The following is a 27,379-nucleotide window of genomic DNA, read 5'->3' as shown; positions in this document are numbered from 1 at the left end:
CCCTGGTTGGGGAATTAAGATCCCATAAGCCGTGCAGCTCAGTCAAACAAACAAAAAACCCCATGGGAGATTTGATTGGAGCTTATTTGAATTTGTAGGTAGAAATGAAAATTGCCATCTTAAAAAGTCTGTCTCACCATTTATGTAGGTCTTTTGGTTTTATTATTTTCTCTGCAGAGATCTTTTGTGTATAATATTAGCATTTGTTAGTGTTGTAAATAGTTAAAAAAATGAGTCTTTTCTACTTGTTGGCACTTGGAAACACTATTAATTTTGGTATGTTGATCTTTACTCGGCAGCTTTGCTGAATTCTTGGTTAGCTTTATAATTTGTGCTGTCTTGGATTTTCTATGTAGATATGTAATCTTTATTCTTTATATGTCTTAAAGTAGAAGATATTTCTATCTCCTGAGAAATTAAAGCAATTCAGAAAAACTGTTTGCCACAGACAGGATCAGGATACTTAGAAGGCAGTTTCAGCTAGTTAATTTGGGAAGTATCTATGTGAAGAGTTTTATCCACGTGTGTCCTGTGACATACTTAACATACACATACATATAGTCTTAAGTTGTTCTTGACACTAGAGTGGTCTGTATAAGGGCATTTAGACGTTAAAACCATCCCACTCCCATTTAGTATAAATGTTGCTGCTACTCTTGGATTTCACTCAGTTTATTTCCTTTTAGGAGGCGCAGGTCAGAATGGAGATGGGCTGCAGACCGAGCAGCTATTGTCAGCCGCTGGAACTGGCTTCAGGCTCATGTTTCTGACTTGGAATATCGAATTCGGCAGCAAACAGATATTTACAAACAGATACGTGCTAATAAGGTAAGGGATAAGTGTCTGGTCTTTTTCAGCTCAGCTAAAAACTATCATTATCCCCTTTTCCCCATCCCTCAGTAACTCTTAACTATGTCAGAGAGAATGGTTTAATATGATCTGATATAGCGGTTTAATTTGTTTAAGAGCCTGGTGTTACTTAGCATAATGCAGACAACACTGTTAGAATATAATGTTAGATTAGCTCATGGGTTTAGAACAAAACAGTTTGAATATCTGGGCTAACAGGGAACATTTTTAAAAAAGGCACTATTTAATGTAAGCCATTGACCATACCTGCATATTTGTTATATTTACGGAAAAGTGGTGATGACAGTATTTTCATCTTATTTTTTTACTTAGATGCGTTTCTGTTTTACTGCTAAGCTTCCCTTGCTTTCTTGAGGAAAAATAAAGTTTTTTTTTTTAAGAAAGATCATTCAGGCAAGATTAGACACTGGTGATTTCATTTTCCTTTGTTCTCCTGCTTGCAGTGGACTGACTCTTAACGATACAGCTTTTATCTTTAACAGTGATACTTGTATAGTTTTTCTTCTAAAAATGTCCTCTGCTTATTTGGAGTTTGATTGGGGGGGGGAATGTACATGGAAAAGAAATCCATTCGGTAAATAGTTGAGTGACTGCTGTGTACCAGCACTGTTCTCCTTAGTGGGGTCACAGTAAATAAAAATCCTCCTTTCTTGGTGCTTATGTTCTTGCAAGGTACTTATTGTGTTAGCTTGATGCAGTGACCTCCCTGACTGAACATGTGGGTCTAGATGAAGCATCTACTGCTCCTAAAAATAAGTGTCACAACATTTTTGTCCTGCCTTAGTGCTGGTCAAAGCCTTAAGAAAATTGCTATGTACCGTGAACTGCATACATTAAACTAACTAGTAGACCAAGAGTTAAAGGATGACTAATTGACAAGATGAACAAGAGGGTAAGAGTTTGAAGTAAAAGTCCTGCAGCCTCCCGTATATATTATGTAAGCTTTTATTCCAGACATTTCACTGAAGCATTCTTTGAGCTTCTTCCCCAAATGAGCTTATATGTAATTCTCCAGAAGTTCAGTAGAACATACTATAATTGAGGGCAAAGTCCAGAGGACTTACCTTAAAAAATAATAATAATAATTTGTTCCTTTAGGATAGGGAACACATTAAATCCTAACTTTAAAAATTAGCTAGCGCAAATGAGGAATTAAATCTAAAAATATTCACCAAGGATGGTAAACATTATGCTTAGCTCTTTTTCACAAAGAAAGTTAAGTGATATTTGTAGAATATGAGCTGGAATGTTGATAAAGAATATCTGGGAGATGACTGGATATGCCTATCCTGAGGAGAAAAACGGTCTTCCTCTGTCATGGACACCTCTTCAGTGTCTGGTATTTTATAGCCAGTAGTTAAGAGAGAATTTTCATATTTGAGAACTAGAGTCTCTTAGTAACAACTGAGATTATTAGAATGGTAGTCAGTCATATTTGTTGCTTTATCTATTTTATATATATATATATATTTATATATATATATATAAAGCTATATGTACTGTGTGTTTATATATGTGTTTATGTTATATTAGTTCCTCGTTATAAAACTACTGTATTTCATAGACTCAAAGACGCTGTTGATTGTAAGCTGCACCATTGTTATGTGCCACTAAGAAGTGATTTCAGTTAAACTAAGACATACTATCTGGATCACTGTTGTGTTTTAACTTTCATATTCAGTCAGCTTTTTTAAAAAAGATGCTCCCATGTCTTAGAATGAGAAAGGAAAACAGTGTCTGAACCTTGAGTGTGGACTGTATACAGGTACATTCATGTGTGTTATTTAATGCACAAAGCAACAGCTTACAGGCTTGTAAGAAGCAGAGCTAAATTTGAACTCAGGGCTATTTATCTGACCCCAAAGCATTTTCTTTCTAACATATTCTGCTGTTGTGTCCTTTTCATCATTTCTCTTGAGCATATTTATTGAAATTTCACACCTGGTAAATAAAACTGAGGGGGAAGGCACAGGGACCAAGAGGGTTCTGTTGCTAAAGGAGACTTCTTTCTCTTAACACACAGTCTTCAACACCCATGTCTAGTACAAAACGTTATATTATTTTTTTATCCCTTTTGACTGATCTGTCAGATTGCACAGCACCTGCTAACTAAGGATGGAAATGTTACTGGGAATGAGAGATGGAAGAACAGTGAAACTTCTGGATAGAAAAGCTGCTGAATGGGAATAGCAGTAACCTAGAATACCTGTCTTCAGAACTGGTGTAAAACAGTTGAAGTTTCCATCTTCATAGAGTTATAAGGCATTATGGACAGCCATGTCTAGTCTAGGTAGCCCAGGACCATCTTGTGGTGCTGGTTTACAGTGAGGTCACGGATTTATCTTAAGATGGGTAGGAAAGCTTGACCTCTTTAGAATGAAGTAGGAAAGTGAGTATGTGAAATTGCATCTTAATTTTGTTTTACAGATGAAGAGGTGGTTGTTTTTTTTTTTCCCCTTGTACTTTGACTCCATGTGTTCCCTGAAATTGGTAAAGGGAAAGCAGTTGACCCAAGTGTACAACTTAGTTTTTTCTTTTCTTTCCTTTTTGCTTGCTTGCTTTGGCCCTGTTTTATAATCAGGCTTAGCACAGTTTCTTCTACCATTTCTGCCTTTTTTAGTTTTACTTCATTTTTTTTTCCTTTTTTAAATGTAGGACAGATTTGTATTTCCAGAGAGGAATAATTTATAAGGATATGTTACGACTTCATGCAACTGTGACCCTTCCCAATTTCTGGTAGTCCTGTGTTCTCTAGTGTTTAGTTCTCTAGGCCTGGACAGTCCAGGCATGGTCCTGGTTCTGACTTTAGGAAGTGATAGTGAAGGGTGGGGAGACTCTCCTGGCCTTTTTACCTTGGCCTTAGAGTGCAGTAGCCTTGAGGTTATTGCTGCTTGTGGCTAATGTCACAGCCATGTAATGTTGACCCAGTATAAACCCCGAATGCTAGGGAATCCCAGCTTGGGGTTGTGATGACAAGTGTGGAGTGGAACTTCATGGAGTTTCCTTTGCTAATAATGACCTTCCCTTTCGTGATTATTGACTATATTTATTAAGTATATTTTAGGAAAATTCAAGTAATCCTGTAGACCTCTCCGTAAAGCCTCACTTCCATCAGTCTCTTCCTTAAGCGCCGCCTCTCTTCTGCTCTCGCGTCATCTTCTCTAAACTTCTGTTACAGCGCTGCCATTGTAACACTTCGCCTGCCTCTCTTAGACGAAGGTAGCAAGCTCCTTACGAGTGGGATGTATTTTATTCATCTTCTTCTTCTTAGGGTTTCACACCACCCAGCATGTGGTAGACACTCAATAAATGTCAGCTGAACGACGAACAGGTTTTAGCTGTTTGTGTGCTTTTTATTTGCTCATCTTCCTTTTAGTTGCTTTCATCCTTTTTGGTATGAGGTACAGTATAAAGGATTTAATGGTTGGTTTTGTATGCTATGATTAACGAACGGAGTTTTGGGGGTCAGGGCAAGAATGCATGGGTGAATGGTAGCATATGAATCAGCATAGCACTTGAGTAAATATTTGCAAAAATAGATTTGATTAAAACTAATGCACATTGAAAAGACCTTTCAACAGATTAATAGGAGCTCTATTGTTGCCGAGGCCAGAAACCTTTACTGACTCTCTGACTACTCTCTTCCCTCACATCCCAAGAAGCATATTTGCATAACTGATTGATTCTGTCTTCAAATATATATATATATATATATATATATATATATATCCAGAATCCAACCACTTTGGTCCAACAGTTCTTTCTGCTCCTCTATTTACTATCCACTCATCCACATGTCAACACAATAGCAAATTGATCCTTTTAAACCATAAGTCAGATCATTGCTCCCTTCTGCTTGAAACTCTCCAGTGATTTACCATCTGGACATAAAAGCTGAAAGACAGGGAGTTACAAGGCCCTGCACCCCCACTTACCTCCTCTTCCTTGAGCTTCTGCCTCAGACTCCACTCATTCATTTTCCTTCAGCCATACCAAATTCCTTACAGTTCTTAAAGTTATCAAGCTGGCTCGAACCTTGAAACTGTTGCATTAGCTCTTCCTGCAGATATTCCCAAAGTTTGTTCCCAAGTTTCTTTCCAATATTTGCTCAGACACCACCTTCTTGGTGCATTTTTACCCTGACCGCCTAATATGAAAGAGTGCCTGCTCTCACTTTATTATCCTCTCACTGTCCTTTAGTTTTTCAGCATTTAACACTTTCTAATGTGCAACATAAATTTTACTCATACTGTTGATATTCTGTCTTTGTCCCAGTATTAGAGTTGTAAGCACTTTGAGGGATGAGTTTGGATAGGAGTAGGAAGAAGGATATGTCTTCTTTCTTTCCTGTACCCCCAGCACCTAAAAAATGTTTGATGAATGGAGACACGATGGCTTGATTTGAATGAATGGAAGCCAAAACAGAGATTAGCTGGGTCTAACTAACCCAGCTTTTATCCCTGGTTCTGCCACAGATGGGCCTATTGACATGACCTTCGACCTGCATCCTCCCTGGGTCTATAAAATGATGGGGAAAAAATGGTCCCTACTAGGTCTTTTAAAGCTTTCACAGGAGGGTGTCTTTGTAGTCTCTCAGGTGTTTTTTAGAAATTATTTGGTAGTTTTAAGGAGAAAAATTTCCCTTTGGAAAATATGGGCTGTTTTATCCTGACCTACCTTCTCACCTAAGAAAAATTGAGGGAGTAACTTTATACCTAATAGTTGGATTTATTTAGGCTCCTAGCTATAATTAATATAAACTTAATATTTTCTCGTTCAAGGGCAAAAAGTTTTTAACATCAAAGTCAAAAAATAATTATTATGCATTTCCTTTCTTGATGTATAACTCTGCTAGGGAATATGGGAGACTCGAATGTATTTGTATTTTGTCTAAGTCCTCAAGGATCTTACCATTAGTTAACATTTAAACGACAAATTGAGGCAACAATAAATGAAATAAATAATTTGGCCTAAGGTTCTGCTCTGGAAATGAGATTTAAATATACAGAATGTAAGATAAAATCACGATGCTTTAGGAAGTCTGGCAATGTGGATAAAGAAAATAAGGGGCTCAGTTAACCGGGGACATTTTCTTGGAAGGAGGTGGGACTTGGCCTTGACAAGCTTTTTGAAGCATAACCTTTTGGATAGATAAATGTAAGAAAAGGGCAGAATCAATATAAACAAAGACATAAGAACAGGTAGTGGGTAGTATTGTAACCTTTAGTTGCATTTCTTTACCTACTACTTTGTAATAACCCCCAGCTCTCAACGACAACTTCACATATATTCAGACATTTTCTAGGGGATAATGCGGTTAGTGTAACAATATTTGGAGAAAGTAGTTGGAAATAGATAAATAAGGTAGGGATGGATTATGGACTTTGCCAAGATGAGTTTGGGCTAGCTTTATATAGGAGATGGGGAGGTGGTTTAGGCTCTTAAGCAGAGAAGATGTTGAATGCAATATTCTGAGAAGGGAATGTTGTACAAAATAGCTGCTTTTTGCAAACAGTTTTTACTTTGAAATGGAAAAGTTTGTGAGGTCTATTTTATGCTTCTGATTGAAACAGGAAAATATTTTGCAGAAGTTCTTTTAGCCAGGGCTTCCCTGGTGGCGCAGTGGTTGAGAGTCCGCCTGCCGATGCAGGGGACACGGGTTCGTGCCCTGGTCCGGGAAGATCCCACATGCCGCGGAGCGTTTGGGCCCGTGAGCCATGGCCGCTGAGCCTGCGCGTCCGGAGCCTGTGCTCCGCAATGGGAGAGGCCACAACAGTGAGAGGCCCGTGTACTGCAAAAAAAAAAAAAAAAAGAAGTTCTTTTAGCCAGAGAAACCCCATTTTGAAAGCTAGGGCAAATGTTTCTTGCTTTCTTAATAACCTCTCCCTCTTTCTGCAGAGTCTCTGCTTCATTTTCTACATAGCCTAGGTATAGTCTTATTCCAGAATAGGTAACTTGTTGTTTCTCTTACGGGGGAGGGGCGGGGGGAGGTCCTGTTTTTCTTCCCTTTTAAACTGAGGTAAAATTCCGTTGTTCCTTCTTAACCACCACTGGACCCCCAATCTCTTACATCTCCTATTTCACGGAGATTTTTGTCTTAGAAATAACCCCAGGGACAGGATCATCTGGTTCATTGGCTCACAAGAGCCTATGTCATAATGGCCTAGGGAGCTCAAATTGATAGTCAAAGTCTTTAGGCCCTGAAATCTGTTGATATATTTTAGGATGTTCTCTGGGGGATTCTGATGCTGAGTCAAGATGATTCAGTCTAGTATTTTTCAATTTAGAGCTTGCATTAAGACTTACCAGGGAAGCTTTTTAAAAACAGAATACCCAGCTCCCCACCTCAGAGATTCTGAGTAGATTTGATGTTGGACTTGGGCAGGTATAGTTTGATAAGGTTTCCCCCAAGTGATTATAATACAAAATTTCCACTAAGAGCTTCTTATCAGTCAGATCTTATTTTCTAGACCAGAGAAAGAGAACCAAAGAGCACTTGCATCCCAGTCTTTCTGTTACACAGTGTCATAACTGGATTTTGGTCACCTCTACTTGAGTTCATGGGAGATTCATGTCTGTGGTTTTTGTTTATTTTTCATAGTAAGCTAACTTCTGCCTTCACCACAAGCTGGGCCCATGTTGGCTACGGAGAGGATTTATGGAGTCATTTAAAATTTCTTTTTACATTTTTTATTTTCTGGGATGAATGTAAAATCTGAGCTTGAAATTGTCAAGCAGGAACCTAATCTGGAGTAATGCTTATGCTTGTGAGAAACAGGTGTCTTTGGAACAGTTTTAAGTTTTTGGTTTCTAAGATACTGACCGTAGAGACTGTTCCACCTTTGTTTCACCCGGTGGTTGTGGTTGCTCAGAGATAGTTGGTTTAGCTCATCATTTATAATTGTAGCACTTCTAGTTTGGTCATCCTTAAGCCACATTTTTGATCAAATTAAGTAGAAAAACTGCATTGCCATTGTTAATATGGTATAGTCTGGTTGGTGATATAGTGTAAAATACCATACTCTGATAAAGATCCCAGATCTGGAAGATGTGAATAAAAGATGCTACAAGCCATGTAGGTCCATACATTCAAGTGGAAGAAAGGGGAAGCTTGGGTTTGAGTCTTATAGGCTGTATTCATGGCTACAGCTAGGGCCTTTTGTTGAAATCACTCTTGGAAGAGCAAAGCTGCTGGTGGTATATTTTGTTTCAGAACCATAGGATAAAGGAAAAGGCCTCTGGTGAACCAGACCCACCCTGCCCCTAACTCTTGATATTAACTATTAAATTAAATTTGTAACTTACACCACTTAAGCTGTTTTTCTCTCTCTCCTGCAGGGGTTGATAGTTCTTGGAGAGGCGCCTCCCCCAGAGCACACAACAGACTTATTTCTTCCACTTAGTTCCGAGGTGAAGACAGATCATGGGAATGATAAATTGGTAAGTATAAAAGACAGAAAAGGGAAAATGAGTGAGAATTTGGGGTGTAGCTTCAGCATAGTTTATTCTCTATAATAAGGATCCTTGCATTGGCTGAAGGAAGGGGTTGTATCCCCTTTTATCACCTCTGGCATTTTAAGCTCTGAATTCCCGAATAGGGCACCACAGGGCCCCTCGTGCAGTTATGTAGCTGACTAAAATTTAAAAGCAGCTTCTAACTCTCAAGACAGCACAGCCAGAGAAAGTGTGACATTATGGAATATTCCTGGGAATTAGGAGACCATGTGGCTCTGATAACTTTGATAAGTAAGGTAACCTTTCTGGGCCACTATAAAATGGAAAGGTCGGACTAGAGGTTTAACTCACAGAGATGTTGAAAATGGTGTTTGAGTTACCCCCTTTAATTCTGTAATGAGGATAAAGCTGTCGTTTTTTGTTATCTTCTGTTTCCTTAGAGCCTAGCTCAAATCCCTCTTCATGATTCCTTCCCTTTCCCTATTTCTCTGAACACCAAAATTAATTTCTTTTCCTTCTGAATTCCAAGACCACTTTTAATTTATTTCTTTCATATTTTTACTTTTCTCAGAAGGTCACGGGCTTTTATGAGTATTAACATTTCTTGTTTTAAGTAATTTGATCTAAGGAAAACTCCTAGATTTGTGTATGAATGAAATTTGATTTTAGACTTAACAGAAGAGTTGCAAAAGCAGTACACAAGAGTCCCCACATAGCCTTCCCCCGCGTCCCCTAGTGTTAACACCTTGCATAACCATTGTTCAGTGTCAAAACTAGGAATTAACATTGATACAGACTACAGATTTTATTCCAGTTTCACTTATTTTCTCATTTATGCTGCCTTTTTTTGGTCCAGAGTTCCACAGTCCATATAGTTGTCATATCTCTTTAAAGTCTCTTCCAGTGTGTGAGAGCACCTCAGTTTTTGTCTTTCATGACCTTGACACAAGAGTATTGGTAAGTTATTATGTGTAATGTTCCTCAGAATGGAGTTGCCAGATGTTTTTCGTTAAAGGTTATGCATTTTTTGCAGTAATTCCACAGAAGTGATACTGTGCCCTTCTCAGTATACCATATGAGGGGTACAAGATGACGGTGATAGCTTTTTCACTTGGTTAATGTGATGCCTGCCGGGTTTCTCCACTGTAAAGTTAGTATTTTTCCCTTTGTAATGAATGACTATCTCATGGGGGGGATACTATGCATTTTTCTGTTGCTCGTTATACTTTAATCCACAGTTTTGTCATCTACTGGTGGATTTTTCCTGCAAAATTACTGCAATAATTATTGCTGTGGTGTTTACTAAATGGTGATTTTCTGTTTTCTACATTTGTTCATTGGAATTCTGTTAGGAGGAGCTGTCTTTTCTCCCCCATTTATTTCGTCCATCAATCGGTTATTTATTTCAGGGTGGTTTTATGGATATTAATTTTATGTTATGGATTATAATCTACTACTATTAGTAGTTATTCAGTTGCAGTTGTCTCAACTTTTGGCATTGGGACCTCTTTCAGATTGGTGTCTGTGTCCTTTCAACATGCCCCCCCCCACTTGTTTTTTGAGCACTCACTTTCTGGCATCCCACAATGTTCCAGGCTCATCTTGTATTTTACCTGCTCCAGCCCTGCTTCTTTTTATTGGAGAACAGGGTTTTGAAACCAAGATCTGGGTACTAGTTGTGTTCATTGCTACTTGGTGTCATTGCTTCTATCTAGGACTTCTCAACAAAGCTAGTAAATATATATATATGTATGCTGCTACATGCATACACACATATATTTTGTTATCTACCCATCTGTATATACACTAAAAACCATGAGTTTATACTAGTACCAGTCTAACACCACAGCCTTCCTCCTTCCTTATTGATACTTATTTGTTCAATCCTAGTACCATATAAAGTAGTTTCATAATTGCCAGCTCATACTCCTGTGAGAAGTATCTTTACTAACCAGAGTACACTATTGTATACAGTGTGTTAGCACTATAATAAACAGTCAAAATACTATTTCCCCGAAGTTGTACTTAGGTTAGTTCGCCTTTCAGTGTGACTGTGCAATTATTTTGTAATACAGTTACGTTCTTTTGTTACTATAGTATTCCACTTCTTGTTGCCCACGCACACAGTAGTTGATATTTATTATTTTTTGAGTATGCAATACATTACTACTGTGCTAAGAATTAAAGCTGTACAAAAGGCTCGAGCCCTGTTCCTATTTCCACCTTCTTTCCATTGTGTTCCCACCTCCTGTAGGTAGCCAATTTTATTAGTTTTTGCATTATCCTTCCTTTCTATATTTCTGTTGCACAAATGAGCAGATACATGTGTATTTTCTTACATCTCCTTAACTACTGGGTAAATATTCTTCAAAAGACTAGATTTGAAATTGAGGGGGTTTTTTGTTTGTTTTAGCAAAAACATTGCTTCTGTGGCTTTTGACAAATGACGTCATTATTTGTGTTTGCTTTTATTTGCAAAATAAGCCTCACTTTTTAAAATTTTTTTGGTCTGCATTGGGTCTTCGTTGCTGCTTGTGGGCTTCTCATTGCAGTGGCTTCTGTTGTTGCAGAGCACGGGCTCTAGGTGCACGGGCTTCAGTAGTTGCGGTGTGCAGGCTCTAGGGCGCGTGGGCTTAATTGCTCCGTGGCATGTAGGATCTTCCTGGATCAGGGATCGAACCCATGTCCCCTGCATCGGCAGGCGAATGAATTCTTAACCACTGCACCACCAGGGAAGTCCCAAGCTTCATTCTTTTACCTTTCCTTACTTTGTGGAATTGATGGAGTTAACAAGTGAACTATTAAGTGAAGGACTAATGCTTTCCCAGAAGTAAAGCATACAGAAATGTAAGCTATTGCTTTTTCTTTTTAAACATTCAAGGTATAGTCTTCCTACCATTGGTTACATGGGAACAGTGTTCTTTTCCTTGAAGTTTTGCAGTCATCAGGGACAATGAATGGTGCATTGGCCCCCATGAGGGTTTTGAGATAGAGAGTAGAGGGTTAGATACTGGCTGGGGAACGTTTGATCCACAGTATTAAAAAACACTGACTAACCAGTTAGGACTTTTAAAATAAATTGGGCTGTGGATAAATAAGTTGAACAGTAAGAATTTATAAGGCTGTTTTTGCAATTACTGTATTTCTCTAGATTCTAGAGAAAGATTTTCAACAGTGTTGGTAAATACAGATCGTAGGTTTAGTAGTCTCTGGACTTATAACAACATTATGCTGGTTGCATTTTTAGAAACGAATAATTCAAAGTTTTCTTTTTTTTTTTTTGCGGTACGCGGGCCTCTCACTGTTGTGGCCTCTCCCGTTGCGGAGCACAGGCTCCGGACGCGCAGGCTCAGTGGCCATGGCTCACGGGCCCGGCCGCTCCGCGGCACGTGGGATCTTCCCGGACCGGGGCACGAGCCCGTGTCCCCTGCATCGGCAGGCGGACTCTCAACCACTGCGCCACCAGGGAAGCCCCAAAGTTTTCTTTTTAACTTTCTTTTTTTTAATTGGAGTATAATTGCTTTACAGTGTTGTGTTAGTTTCTGCTGTACAGTGAAGTGGATCAGCTATATGTACATATATATCCCCTCTCTCTTGGACCTCCCTCCCCCTGCCATCCCACCCATATAGGTTGTCACAGAGCACCGAGCTGAGCTCCCTGTGCTATACAGCAGGTTCCCACTAGCTATCTGTTTTACCCATGATAGTGTATTTATGTCGAATCTAATCTCCCAAAGTTGTTTTAATATAATTATAGATTATATTTTGACCTCAATATAGAGACATAGGAAAGCGAGGCACATAGTCCCATTTTACATATGCAGAAATTGAAGCCTAGGTAAGTAACTTGGTGGAAGTGAAAATTTCAGAAAGTTCCACTTCCACTTTAACACAGTTTCTTGGCTGTGGTGCTAGTTCATAGAAATGACTGTTATACTCTTTATGGGCCAGCAATATTTTGGTAATTTTAAGCAGGACTGTGCTGGGTATCATTGAGATGGAGAGCATTTTGACCCAGAAATGAAAGTTGAATTCCTTACATCCAGTTAGCCTTTTCTTTCCATTTTGATAATGTTTGTCAGAAAGGTAATAACTAACCAAAACAGAACTGTTAAATTTTCTAGACAAACAAATATGGTGCATCTAAGGGAAATGGTATTTCAAACAGTTACAGCATGGCGTTACTTGAATGACTAAAGTAAAGATACATACACGTATCTTTCATACACACCTAGAGATTTATTTTATTATGTGTTTTTAAGTTGTGCCTTTTGATTTTTACCCCTTTACTTTCTCTACTTTTTAGTAAAACAAATTCAGTGAACATGGGTTCTCAGACCCCAGAAAAATCTACTCCCCCCCCCCATAAACCTTAATTTAATCTAGTTTTTCTTTAAGGGCTCTTTGTCACACTTAATTGATCTGGCCAAGAAGGTGGAGTAATGAATCAAACAGATGCCTACTTTATAAGAATAACAAATAGAATCTCACTGCTGTGTTATTCCATACATCTGGCCCTTTCAGTCAAGGAAAAAAATCACTTCAGTAACCCTGCTTGCTACCTTTAACTCTAAGATTTCCCCAAAAGGTAATCCCTGGGGCTCTGCTTTAGAAAAAGGAGGGATTACAGAAGCACTCTACCTACCACTTCACTTCAGCTTTTCTACTCTTTTCTGGCTGTGGGATGGGATGCATGTACCCTCAGAGTGTATCTGAACGTCACATAAAACTCAAGAGAAGCTCTGTAACAACTCCTGTTTACAGTTTCCCATTGGATGGCAAATATCTGAGTCATGCTTTAGTTTCCTGAAAATATTAATGATGTAAACCACTGCAGCAATAACAATCGGGCTTAAATTAGTGTGTGGATTTAATATTTGTGAAGTGTTTGTTAATGTTTCTCTACCCTGTCTTTGCAACCTTTTGGACTGCAAGATAAGGAGTGTTCACTTTTTTCTTAAGGCAATGTGAATGCATTTAAGAAACTCTAAGTAAAATTACATGTGTTTGTGAGTTGTGTTTTTCTTTTTCTAGATGAAACACTATTAGAGGATTGGGGTTAATATTTTAAGCTCTTTGAATTTGAGAATGAATGATGAACCTAGTTGCCCCAGTGCCCTGCTTTAGATCTCAGGGTGACTACATGTAGGATATCCCAAGGTTTTTAAGCAGATCCTTCTAAATATTCAGTGCCTCCTTGTATGGTTGGGATTGGAATTCAAGCACGTTTCCTCTCTGGCTTTGATGCTCTTAATTGCTGTGTGCTTCTGTATCCTTGACAAGCATTTCTGTGCTTAAATAACCTTTTGCCTGTTGACTTCTATTTTAATTTTGGGGCTGAATTACCCCCAGGAAAGTTCCAACTTCCTCTAAGAAAAGTAATAAAATACACATTGAAGATTAATGGCCTTTAAATATATATCTGTAGGCATGAAAAACAAGAATAGATTATTAGCTAAGAAAAGTAAACTTGTTTTGAAATGAGATTTTGTTAAAGAATGGCAACAGTTTGTCTTGACAGGTATCCTGGTGGTTAGTTCTCCATAATCCCTAGAAAATAAATCTTAATCAAATGAGAGTCAACCTGTTGCTTAAACGTGGCACCTTGTAAAACATGTAGATATATAAACCAGATCTCTGTCATAATTTAATGCTAAAACCTATTGTTTTAAGTGAATACAAAGTTGACAGAAGTTCTTCAGATCAACACCAAAAAGTTCATAGTCACAGTGTTTTCATGTTGAAAGGAAACTTTTTCATCCAAACCAGAACTTCAGAAATCTAGGAAAGCTGTAACATGGCTGGAGTCACACATCTCCTAGTTAACACCAACCTGAATCTTAAATCTTTCTGTCCTTTGTCATACCATAATATTTGTTTGGGCTTTTTGAGGTGTTCCCTGAATGGTAAATCCTCACTAGCATTCAGGAGGGTGTTGGGTTTATCTGGGGTTTTTTTTTAATGTTAAAAATATTATCTAAATGTAAAGAAAACTTCGAATAGTCCTATTCTGCCTCTTTTTTTTTTTGGCTGCACTGGGTCATTGTTGCTGCATGCAGGCTTTCTCTAGTTGTGGCGAGCAGGGGCTACTGTTCGTTGCAGGGTGGTGGCTTCTGTTGTTGTGGAGCATGGGCTCTAGGCGCGCGGGTTTCAGTAGTTGTGGCACGTGGGGTCAGTAGTTGTGGCTCCCGGGCTCTAGAGTGTGGGCTCAGTAGTTGTGGTGCACAGGCTTTGTTGCTCCACGGCATGTGGCATCTTCCCAGACCAGGGCTCGAACCCATGTCCCCTGCATTGGCAGGCAGATTCTTAACCACTGCGCCACCGGTGAAATCTCTATTCTGCCTCTTTAACACTATTTTTACCTTGTCATTATCTGTGTACATATATTTTTAGTCACCACAATTGTATTAAAAATATTTAGAATTTAGCCCCTTTCCAAAATCATTTCTACCTATTATTTTCTATATTTAAATATTCTTCTGGGTAAAGGAAGAGGAAATATCCTTTATGATTATCTTCAATATTCTGATTTGGTGTACCACATTTTATAACTATGCCTCAAGTGTTGAGTATTTAGGTTATTGATCCATATCATTGCAGTGACTAGCATTGTGTGTAAGATTTGGGGGGATGTTTTGTTGAGTTATTTCTTTAAGATAGGTTTTACGGATGAGTAAAATACTTTGTCAGAAGACATGAACATCTTTATAACTCTTACACATTACTTTCCATGAGGAAATCAGTGTGGCTTTTAAGGCAATGAGTACATGAGCCAAATTTATCATAATTTTGGTGTTGTTGACTAATATAATTGTTCAAGATATAACAGTAAATGTACAGGGTATCTAACAAGGAAGACAGAACACTTTCCCAGTGTTTACTCATTGTAATTTACTCATGTGTCTTGTCTATTTGTATACCCTGATCTAACTTTTTGGATAATTTGTATTAAATTTTTTCCCAATGTATTGTCCTTTCTTGAGACTGTTCTCAGGTCTTCAGATCCTTTGGTGTTTTCTCCTTGGGGGTAAAAAGATCAAAAAAGAAATATAACAATACTGATAAATAGAATTTCAGTCTCAAAATATTGGCTTTGATATGTACTGGTAGCAGTTACAGGAAAGGGGACGTCAAAACACCCCAAAGTCAGTTTGAGGGTAAGGAGGAGACAAAGACCACAGCCATTCTGTGGTATTCCAACAACTCCCAGAGCCGAGGGATAACTGAGCTGTGGCTTTATTGCTAATACCTCAGACACTCCATGTGATTGACATCTCATGGCTGCCCCTACCCCTTTTAGCCTAGTAAATATATAATTTCTTTTGAAATAGTGAAATTCCAACTTTTCCAAATTTTTTTCCTACCTCCCTTTTTTCACTTTATATTCTAAGCATATACAATTGACTCTTGAACAACATGGGATTTAATCCACATATAATGTATAGTCAGCCCTCCCTATCCACAGTTCCTCCACATCTGCAGATTCAACCAGCCACAGACCGTGTAATACTTTAGTGTTTACTATTGAAACATATCCACATATAAATGGATCCCTGCACTTCAAATCCAAAAGTTGTTTGAGGGTCAACTGTATTTGTATGGTCCAAAGTTACTACCTGATAGCATTAGGAAATTATTAGTTATTCATTGTCATTTTATTAATTGTTTATATTTCTTTTATCACAGGGGTGAAATATAGAGAGAGAGAGAGTGAGAGAGAGTATGGTTTTCTGGAAACAAGCTTCCAGCATACACTGCGAAGTTAAGCAGATATTAACTACATTTAAATTTCCTCTTAGTTGCCTTCCTACTGAACTTATGTACCCTTCTTGACCCTTGGGTTGAAAACCTGACTCTTGGTACTATATAATTGTTTTGCTGTGCTTCTCTTCCATGGAGTCATTAGGTCATTTCCCTGTCAGTAGGCACTTTACTACTTTTGGTCTGTTAAATATCTTAATTCCTAACCCTTCCCTCCAAAGCAAATTCTCCAAATTTTGCCAAAGCAAAATCTCAAAAGCTGATTCTCTTAATTATTTTCTTTTTTCCTCAATCATGTGAGTGATTTTGGTTTTGGTTTTTTTACACCCCAAAAATGCATTTATTTGGGATTTGTGAGGGCTGCAGCCCAGGAGACACAAATCCAAGAAACACTTAAATGTGTTCCGTAAATGAGTTTTTTTTCAAGTTGGTCATCAGAAAGTTTAGGTGTTTCATTAAAATGAAATGGTGCTGCTTTTCAGGCTGATGCTGTTGGTTAAATGTTGATAATATATTTTCATTTTTCTTCTCATTAAGATTGAGTCTGTTTCTCAACCACTGGAAAACCATGGTGCCTCTGGTCATCCTTCAGAGTCATTGTCTACTAAATCATGTGGAGCGTTGAGACCTGTCAATGGAGTTATTAATACGTAAGTTTTATCTCTTCTACACTCGTACACTTCTTATATTCAGCAGGCTTGTTAAAGATGGGTTTGAGGCTCTTAGTTATCCCTAGCCAGGAGTAACCCTGGTTTAAAGAAGCAGAAACCTTATCACTTCATAATATTGTGCATGCCTCCCACTGTAGCAAGTATATTTTAAGTAGCCTTCTAATGTATTTTCCTGTTACTTACTGTGGCCTAAAATCGACTCAGCATGGAGAAAAATTAAAAGTCCTAAAGTTATTATGAATCGTTGTGATTGGTCCTGTCTTGGTAGAATTCCAGAAATATTTACATAAAATCCTCTACTGTAGAACAGATTAGATCCCTAAAGGCTGTAAATCTGTATTTATGAAAGATCAAGGAATCCTTCTGCAAGTGAACAATGAGTACACATCCCTAATAGGCAAGTTTCACAGGAGAACTGATTCTCAATATATATTAAAAATATTCTTACCAGTTGCAATTTTCTAGACTTTTAAGAATTCATGTTTTTGTTGTAGAAGAGAACTTAATCACTAGAACCTGAGTTCACTTACTGACTTCTGCATTTTTTAGACATGGTAGAGTAGCATCCACCAAGAGCACCTTAAAAATAAGTACAGGTGCTGCATACCCACTTAGATTAACAGACGTCAGCATCAAGAGGTGATCTCTGTGTGCTCTAGAACACATGTTTGTGTCTGTGAACATTTGCAAGTAGAGGTGGTTGAACAAGTATTAAAGGCTTTGTTTCCTTATGTCTTCTGAGAAGTGAATATTCTTCCTTCCCCTTGTGTAGTCTTCAGCCTGTCTTGGCAGACCACATTCCAGGTGACAGCTCTGATGCTGAGGAGCAATTGCATAAAAAGCAAAGACTGAATCTAGTTTCTTCGTCAACTGATGGCACCTGTGTGGCAGCCCGAACACGTCCTGTGCTGAGCTGTAAGAAACGGAGGCTTGTTCGACCCAACAGCATCGTGCCTCTTTCCAAGAAGGTCGGTACCAGTGAGACGTGGTCACTGTGAAGCAGTGAGCCAGATGCTCAGATAGAGGTGCTAGTTTCTTGCCAGCTTTGGTTCTTTTAACCAGTGTTTTCCAAACCTGGCTAACCACCAAGGCTTCCTGCAGAGCTTTAAAAAATACTAGGTTCCTGAGCCCTGTTTCCTAGAGATTCTGGTTTTGTTGCTCTGGAGTTGGGCCTGGGAACCTTGTTTTCAGAAAACAAAAAGCTCCTAGGTGACTCTTCAGCCAGGTTTGGAAACCATTGGCTTGAGATTTTACTAGAAATGGGAGAGAGGAAGTTGGAAGTTCTGCCATCAACACTTTGAAGGGGAGTGGTGTGTCTTCTCACTTACACTGTTATCGCTGAAAATGGCAATGTGGAATGCTTTCCTTTTAAATAAGAATCTCCATTAAAATTTCTAAGTTGATGATACTAAACGAATGTTTGTCTTCACAGACAAAATGGAGATTATTTTACAACTACAGGAAACTTGATTGCTGACTCTTCAAATAGCAGGGTTGGATTTAGTTCAAAACCAACGAAATAGTACTCCAGTGAAAATAATACCATGCAGTGATTAAGAGCATTAACTTTGAAGAGGACAGACTTGGGTTTGAATCATGGCACTGCCACTTAGTAGTTTGTGTTGGGGGCATGTTAACGCCCCACCCCACCCCACAGTGCCTCAGAGATCTCATAGGGTTGTTTCAGGATTAACTGAAATGTATATAATTTGCTTATTGGGGTATCTGGCTGCTAAGTTACTAGAACAAGATGACTCTTGCTGTTTACACTTTTATTTTTTTTTTTTTTTTTTTTTTTTTTCTTTTTTTTGCTGTATGCGGGCCTCTCACTGTTGTGGCCCCTCCCGTTGCGGAGCACAGGCTCCGGACACGCAGGCCCAGCGGCCATGGCTCACGGGCCCAGCCGCTCCGCGGCATATGGGATCCTCCCAGACCGGGGCACGAACCCGTATCCCCTGCATCGGCAGGCGGACTCTCAACCACTGCGCCACCAGGGAGGCCCTACACTTTTATTTTTATTCATTCATTCATTCAACAAATCTTTTTTTGAGTTCCTACAATAAGCTAGATCTGTTCTATGCACTGAGAATACAACACTAAACAAAACAGACAAAAATTCTTACCCTCATGAAATAATCTAATGGGTAGAGACAGAAAATGAAGCAATAAAATGAAGTATATGGTATGTTCTATAGTGTTAAGTTCTGGGGAGAAAAATACAGCAGAGGAAGGGAATAGGGAATGGTGGGGAACTCAGACGGAATTCAGCCTTGATGCATTTTTTTTATTCCAAGTCTTTGGAGATGTGAAAGTTAAGAAACTGGGAAGGAGTGACCAGTGAAGCAGAAGGAAAACCAAGAGAGTATGGTATGTGGAAGTCCAGTGAAGAAAATGTTTCAGAAAGGAGGGAATGATCGTCTGTGTTAGATGCTGCAGGTGGATCAAGTTAGGTGAAGACTAAGAGTTGACCGTAGGATTTCGTGGGGCCAGGGTTGCTGGAGACCTTTGTAAGCAGGTTTGTTAGAGGTAGAAGAGTGAAATTCTGATTGGATCAGGTTCAGGAGAGAATGGAACGGAAGGAACTGAAGGAACCATCATAGATAACACTTTCAAAGAGTGTTTCTGTAAAGGAGAACAGAGAAATAACCTGTTTGACCGAAAGAGAATGTTTCTTAAGATAATGCTATTACAGTATATTTGCTGGTGAGAAAACTGAGGACAAGGGAGAGGAGATAATTGTTGGAACCATTAATATTTGGACAGTAGATTTTCACTGCTTGGCTTTTTTTTGTTATAGTATGCATTTGGACTATATAATTTTGCCATGATCATTCATTCATTTATGGCTGTGTTGGGTCTTCGTTGCTGCGCGCAGGCTTTCTCTAGTTGCAGAGAGCGGGGGCCATTCTGTTGAGGTGTGCAGGCTTCTCATTGCGGCGGCTTCTATTGTTGTGGAGCACGGGCTCTAGGTGCGTGGGCTTCAGTAGTTGTGGCTCGCGGGCTCTAGAGCGCAGGCTCACTAGTTGTGGCTCATAGGCTTAGTTGCTGTGCGGCATGTGGGATCTTCCCAGACCAGGGCTCGAACCCATGTCCCCTGCGTTAGCAGGTGGATTCTTACCCACTGTGCCACCAGGGAAGTCCCTTGCCATGATTTTTTGCGGTATGCGGGCCTCTCACTGCTGTGGCCTCTCCCGCTGCAGAGCACAGGCCCCGGACGCACAGGCCCAGTGGCCATGGCTCACGGGTCCAGCCGCTCCGTGGCATGTGGGATCTTCCCGGACCGGGGCACAAACCCGTGTCCCCTGCATCGGCAGGCGGACTCTCAACCACTGCGCCACCAGGGAAGCTTTCCATGATCTTTTTTTTTTTTTTTTTTTCCCAAAGGAAAGTATTATTAGTGAGAATTAACTATTAGGCTGTACCATTTCTCTCTTGTCTATTCCTCAGACTGCCTGAATTACCAAAATACCGGAAAAGAATTTGGTGGGTTTCTCATATTGACATTTGAATCAATTCTTTATTAATAGTCATATAAATCTAAATTATTTTCTGAACAGTTGAAGAGTTGATATTGGGAAAGCAAAGAAAACAGTATATTACTGTTAAGTTTAAGAAAATAGTTTTTGGGGCTTCCCTGGTGGCGCAGTGGTTGAAGGTCCGCCTGCTGATGCAGGGGACGCGGGTTCGTGCCCCGGTCCGGAAAGATCCCACATGCCATGGAGCGGCTGGGCCCGTGAGTCATGGCCGCTGAGCCTGCGTGTTTGGAGCCTGTGCTCCACAACGGGAGAGGCCACAACAGTGAGAGGCCTGCGTACCACAAAAAAAAAAAAGAAAGAAAGAAAAAGAAAATAGTTTTTGGCCATGCCCTTGATGCTTTTAACAAAAACCTACCAACAACATCACCTCATGGAGAAATAGTGTCCTTTCTCTGTTTCAGCAGTTTGCTAGCTATGGTGTCATGACATTTAAGGGTGTGATAAAATTTTTCTGAAGTATAGGTTGGCCTCCTGGATTCTTTTCTTTTATATCTGTGAAGTAGCAAGGCTTCTTTGTTGCAGTTGACAGTAGTTTCTTCTTGTTCATGCCCCAAAACTGATGTACTTTTGAAGGTAGTACATATAAATGTTTAAAACAAGGGGGAGACATACAAAGCATACTAAAGCCCCTTTGGTCCCAATGCCAGTGTCTAAAACAATCATTCTGACATGCAGAAGTAAACTGCGTGGAAAATAAGACAAATGAGTTTAGTTTGGGAAATAAACCATTTGCCGATGATAGCAATAATGCTGTAGTTCTGCCAAAGTTGGAGACAAAGGCCATTCTCTCTGTCTTAGTTGCTCACTGTGTCTTCAGTGGATCCTTGCCCAGTGATATTTGCTGTTGAGCAAGTACCTTGCCCTCTATCATTTTGAGGTGATGAATTTGCCAAGCAAATTTATTCAGCAATTTTGGGTCCCCACGGTGTTCCAGCACACCTGGGTTTCATTGGTGAACAAAAGTCCTTGCCCTCATGGAGCTTATTTTCTAGTGTCAGAGTACTCAGAAATCACCCAGTGCTTAGGACAATAGCCTCTAGACTTTTATGAGAGTGTTTTATATATGCATTATAAAACACATACAAAATAAATTTTGAAAGGCTGAGATAAAGTAAATAGAAGTAGAGGCCCTAATATTTTATTTACAAACTGTCTTCAAGCCAAAAGAATTTTTTTAAATACTCTAAACTAATATTCTTTGATTAACAGATAATGATGAATAGAGCCTCACTTTCAGAGTGGACTTCCTCCATAACCACTGAATTGTTTTTTTGGGTTTTTTTGCTTGTTTGTTTCTTTGTTTTTTTATTAAACAAATGTAGCTTGGATTTGCACTAAGATTTTTGGAATGTCTTTAAATTATGCTGGATTTCAATTAATTTTTGTTCTTGGCAAATTCTCTATCAGATGTTGCAGTGTCTGTGAGCCAATAAAAGTAACACATTGCATTGCATTCTGATTACCACAACATATACTAAGACTTCTAAGTTAATTTTTTTTAATGGTGCTTTATTTTCATAATTAGAGGGTGAAATAATTACCATTTCAAATAGTTAGACAGATTTGAATATTTCCTATTTTGGTGCTTTTCTCTTCCCTGAAATGTATTCAAAGCCTTGTTTTGTTTTGTCTTTTTGAATTTTATTTTATTTTTTTATACAGCAGGTTCTTATTAGTCATCCATTTTATTCATATCTGTGTATACATGTCAGTCCGAATCTCCCAATTCATCACACCAGCACCACCACCCCCCGCTGCTTTCCCCCCTTGGTGTCCATATGTTTGTTCTCTATATCTGTGTCTCAGTTTCTGCCCTGCAAACCAGTTCATCTGTACCATTTTTCTAGGTTCCACATATATGTGTTACTATACGATATTTATTTTTCTCTTTCTAACTTCACTCCGTATGACAGTCTCTAGATCCATCCACGTCTCTACAAATGGCCCAATTTTGTTCCTTTTTATGGCTGAGTAATATTCCATTGTACGTATGTACCACATCTTCTTTATCCATTCGTCTGTCGATGGGCATGTAGGTTGCTTCCATGAGCTGGCTATTGTAAATAGTGCTGCAATGAATATTGGGGTGCATGTGTCTTTTTGAGTTATGGTTTTCTCTGGGTAAATGCCCAGTAGTGGGATTGCTGGGTCATACGGTAATTCTGTTTTTAGTTTTTTAAGGAACCTCCATACTGTTCTCCATAGTGGCTGTATCAATTTACATTCCCACCAGCAGTGCAAGAGGGTTCCCTTTTCTCCACACCCTCTCCAGCATTTGTTGTTTGTACATTTTCTGATGATGCCCATTCTAACTGGTGTGAGGTGATAGATACCTCATTGTAGTTTTGATTTGCATTTCTCTAATAATTAGTGATGTTGAGCAGCTTTTCATGTGCTTCTTGGCCATCTGTCTTCTTTGGAGAAGTGTCTATTTAGGTCTTCTGCCCATTTCTGGATTGGGTTGTTTGTTTTTTTAATATTGAGCTGCATGAGCTGTTTATATATTTTGGAGATTAATCCTTTGTCCGTTGATTCGTTTGCAAATATTTTCTCCCATTCTGAGGGTTGTCTGTTCTTCGTCTTTATGGTTTCCTTTGCTGTGCAAAAGCTTTTAAGTTTCATTAGGTGCTGTTTGTTTATTATGTTTTTTATTTCCATTACTCCAGGAGGTGGATCAAAAAAGATCTTGCTGTGATTTATGTCAAAGAGTGTTCTTCCTATGTTTTCCTGTAAGAGTTTTATAGTGTCCAGTCTTACATTTAGGTCTCTAATCCATTTTGAGTTTTTGTGTATGGTGTTAGGCAGTGTTCTAATTTCATTCTTTTACATGTAGCTGTCCAGTTTTCCCAACACCACTTATTGAAGAGACTGTCTTTTCTCCATTGTATATCTTTGCCTCCTTTGTCATAGATTAGTTGACCATAGGTGCGTGGGTTTATCTCTGGGCTTTCTATCTTGTTCCATTGATCTATATTTCTGTTTTTGTGCCAGTACCATATTGTCTTGATTACTGTAGCTTTGTAGTATAGTCTGAAGTCAGGGAGTCTGATTCCTCCAGCTCCGTTTTTTTCCCTCAAGGCTGCTTTGGCTACGGGGTCTTCTGTGTCTCTATACAAATTTTAAGATTTTTTGTTCTAGTTCTCTAAAAAATGCCATTGGTAGTTTGATAGGGATTGCATTGAATCTGTAGATTGCTTAGGGTAGTATAGTCATTTTCACAATATTGGTTCTTCCAGTCCAAGAACATGGTATATCTCTCCATCTGTTGGTATCATCTTTAATTTCTTTCATCAGTGTCTTATAGATTTCTGCTTACAGGCCTTTTGTCTCCCTAGGTAGGTTTACTCCTAGGTATTTTATTCTTTTTGTTGCAATGGTAAATGGGAGTGTTCCTTAATTTCTCTTTCAGATTTTTCATCATTAGTGTATAGAAATGCAAGAGATTTCTGTGCATTAATTTTGTATCCTACAGCTTTACCAAATTCATTGATTAGCTCTAGTAGTTTTCTGGTGGCATCTTTAGGATTCTCTATGTGTAGTATCATGTCATCTGCAAACAGTGACAGTTTTACTTCTTCTTTTCCAATTTGTATTCCTTTTATTTTTTTTTCTTCTCTGATTGCCGTGGCTAGGACTTCCAAAACTATGTTGAATAATAGTGGTGAGAGTGGACATCCTTGTCTCGTTCCTGATCTTAGAGGAAATGCTTTCAGGTTTTCACCATTGACAATGATGTTTGCTGTGGGTTTGTTGTATATGGCCTTTATTATGTTGAGGTAGGTTCCCTCTATGCCCACTTTCTGGAGGGTTTTTTTTTTTTATCATAAATGGGTGTTGAATTTTGTCAAAAGCTTTTTCTGCATCTATTGAGATGATCATATGGTTTTTATTCTTCAGTTTGTTAATATGGTGTATCACATTGATTGATTTGTCTATATTGAAGAATCCTTGCATCCCTGGGATAAATCCCACTTAATCATGGTGTATGATCCTTTTAATGTGCTATTGGATTCTGTTTGCTAGTATTTTGTTGAGGATTTTAGCATCTATATTCATCAGTGATATTGGTCTGTAATTTTCTTTTTTTTTGTAGTATCTTTGTCTGGTTTTGGTATCAGGGTGATGGTGGCCTCATAGAATGAGTTTGAGAGTGTTCCTTCCTCTGCAGTCTTTTGGAGAAGTTTGAGAAGGTTGGGTGTTAGCTCTTCTCTAAATGTTTGATAGAATTCACCTGTGAAGCCATCTGGTCCTGGACTTTTGTTTGTTGGAAGATTTTTAATCACAGTTTCAATTTCATTACTTGTGATTGGTCTGTTCATATTTTCTGTTTCTTCCTGGTTCAGTTCTGGAAGGTTATACCTTTCTAAGAATTTGTCCATTTCTTGCAGGTTGTCCCATTTTATAGGCATACAGTTGCTTTAGTAGTCTCTTAGGATGCTTTGTATTTCTACGGTGTCTGTTGTAACTTCTCCTTTTTCATTTCTAATTTTATTGATTTGAGTCCTCTCCCTCTTTTTCTTGATGAGTCTGGCTAATGGTTTATCAATTTTGTTTATCTTCTCAAAGAACCAGCTTTTAGTTTTATTGATCTTTGCTATTGTTTTCTTTGTTTCTATTTCATTTATTTCTGCTCTGATCTTTATGATTTCTTTCCTTCTGCTAACTTTGGGTTTTGTTTGTTCTTCTTTCTTTGGTTCCTTTAGGTGTAAGGTTGGATTGTTTATTTGAGATTTTTTTTGTTTCATGAGGTAGGCTTGTGTTGCTGTAAACTTCCCTCTTAGAACTGCTTTTGCTGCATCCCATGGGTTTTGGATTGTCGTGTTTTCATTGTCATTTGTCTCTAGGTATTTTTTTATTTCCTCTTTGATTTCTTCAGTGATCTCTTGGTTATTTAGTAACGTATTGTTTAGCCTCCATGTGTTTGTGTTTTTTACTTTTTTTTCCCTGTAATTGATTTCTAATCTCATAGCGTTGTGGTCAGAAAAGATGCTTGATATGATTTCAATTTTCTTAAATTTAATGAGGCTTTATTTGTGACCCAAGATGTGACCTATCCTGGAGAATGTTCCGTGCTCACTTGAGAGGAAAGTGTAATCTGCTGTTTTTGGATGGAATGTCCTATAAATATCAATTAAATCTATCTGGTCTATTGTGTCATTTAAAGCTTGTGTTTCCTTATTAATTTTCTGTTTGAATGATCTGTCCATTGGTGTAAGTGAGGTGTTAAAGTCCCCCACTATTATTGTGTTACTGTCAATTTCCTCTTTTATAGCTATTAGCAGTTGCCTTATGTATTGAGGTGCTCCTATGTGGGGTGCATATATATTTATAATTGTTATATCTTCTTGGATTGATCCCTTGATCATTATGTAGTGTCTTTCCTTGACTCTTGTAACATTCTTTAAAGTCCATTTTATCTGATATGAGTATTGCTACTCCAGCTTTCTTTTGATGTCCATTTGCATGGAATATCTTGTTCCATCCCCTCACTTTCAGTCTGTATGTGTTCCTAGGTCTGAAGTGGGTCTCTTGTAGACAGCATATATATGGGTCTTGTTTTTGTATCCATTCAGCAAGCCTGTATCTTTTGGTTGGAGCATTTAATCCATTCATGTTTAAGGTAATTATCAATATGTATGTTCCTATTACCATTTTCTGAATTGTTTTGGATTTGTTTTTGTAGGTCCTTTTCTTCTCTTGTGTTTCCCACTTAGAGAAGTTCCTTTAGCATTTGTTGTAGAGCTGGTTTGGTGGTGCTGAATTCTCTTAGTGTTTGCTTGTCTGTACAGCTTTTGATTTCTCCATCGAATCTGAATGAGATCCTTGCCGGGTAGAGTAATCTTGGTTATAGGTTCTTCCCTTTCATCACTTTAAATATGTCCTGCCACTCCCTTCTGGCTTGTAGAGTTTCTGCTGAGAAATCACTTCTTAACCTTATGGGAGTTCCCTTGTATGTTATTTGTCATTTTTCCATTGCTGCTTTCAGTAGTTTTTCTTTGTCTTTAGTTTTTGCCAATTTGATTACTATGTGTCTCGGCGTATTTCTCCTTGGGTTTATCCTGTACGGGACTCTTTGCGCTTCCTGGACTTGGGTGGCTATTTCCTTTCCCATGTTAGGGAAGTTTTCGACTATAATCTCTTCACATATTTTCTCAGGTCCTTTCTCTCTCTCTTCTCCTTCTGGGACCCCTATAATGTGAATGTTGCTGTGTTTAATGTTGTCCCAGAGGTCTCTTAGGCTGTCTTCATTTCTTTTCATTCTTTTTTCTTTATTCTGTTCTGGAGCAGTGAACTTCACCATTGTGTCTTCCAGGTCACTTATCTGTTCTTCTGCCTCACTTATTCTGCTATTGGTTCCTTTTAGTGTAGTTTTCATTTCAGTTATTGTATTGTTCATCAATAATTGTTAAGTTATTGTATTGTTTATTTGTTCTTTAATTCTTCTAAGTCTTTGTTAAACATTTCTTGCATCTTCTGAATTCTTTTCCTGGAAGGTTGCCTATCTCCACTTCAGTTAGTTGTTTTTCTGGGGTTTTATCTTGTTCCTTCATCTGGTACGTAGCCCTCTGCCTTTTCATCTCCTCTGTCTTTCTGTGAATGTGTTTTTTGTTCCATAGGCTGCAGGATTGTAGTTCTTCTTGCTTCTGCTGCATTGGGTTTTTAATGGGAATTCCTTCAGAGAGAATTAATGCCATTACGGTATTAAGGGAACACAGAATTCCTCTTTTATCCCAGTATTTTATCTCTTCATACATGTTATCTACATTCTTGATATTTTGGTCACGTAAATGAGATCTTTTTTGTTAGTGTTATTTTATGAGTTGGTTTCTGGGTATTTATTTTGTAATTGAACACTTTTCTGAACTCTTAACATTGTTTTCGTTGTTTGTTTTTAATTTTCTAGGTTGGCTTTCTGTCATCAGCAAACAGTTTGACACGTCTTTATACACTTACTCCTTTTCCTTGTCTGGATGCACTTTCAGAACAGTGTTAAGAAATAATTGGTCGTAGTGAGACATCTCATTTCTGGTTTGAATGGCAATACTTTTAGAAGGTCACTACTAATTTTTATGTAGGACAACTGAA

At 38.5% G+C, this 27,379-nt stretch overlaps 1 protein-coding gene across 3 annotated transcripts in view; it reads left to right on the top strand.

The window, feature by feature from the left end:
* Positions 1–27,379, top strand: part of KANSL1 (KAT8 regulatory NSL complex subunit 1) — a 174,610-nt gene that overhangs the window by 111,563 nt on the left and 35,668 nt on the right. For all 3 annotated transcript variants that reach the window (XM_082603434.1, XM_082603432.1, XM_082603433.1), the window contains 4 exons: positions 687–828; positions 8,209–8,310; positions 16,624–16,736; positions 17,530–17,725. In XM_082603434.1, the coding sequence (XP_082459560.1) occupies positions 687–828; positions 8,209–8,310; positions 16,624–16,736; positions 17,530–17,725 (553 nt within the window). The remainder of the gene's footprint in view (positions 1–686; positions 829–8,208; positions 8,311–16,623; positions 16,737–17,529; positions 17,726–27,379) is intronic.

The sequence above is a fragment of the Mesoplodon mirus genome (genome assembly GCF_964341445.2).
Source record: "Mesoplodon mirus genome assembly, chromosome: 18".
Classification (NCBI taxonomy): domain Eukaryota; kingdom Metazoa; phylum Chordata; class Mammalia; order Artiodactyla; family Ziphiidae; genus Mesoplodon; species Mesoplodon mirus.
This window is presented reverse-complemented; position numbering and strand designations above follow the sequence as displayed.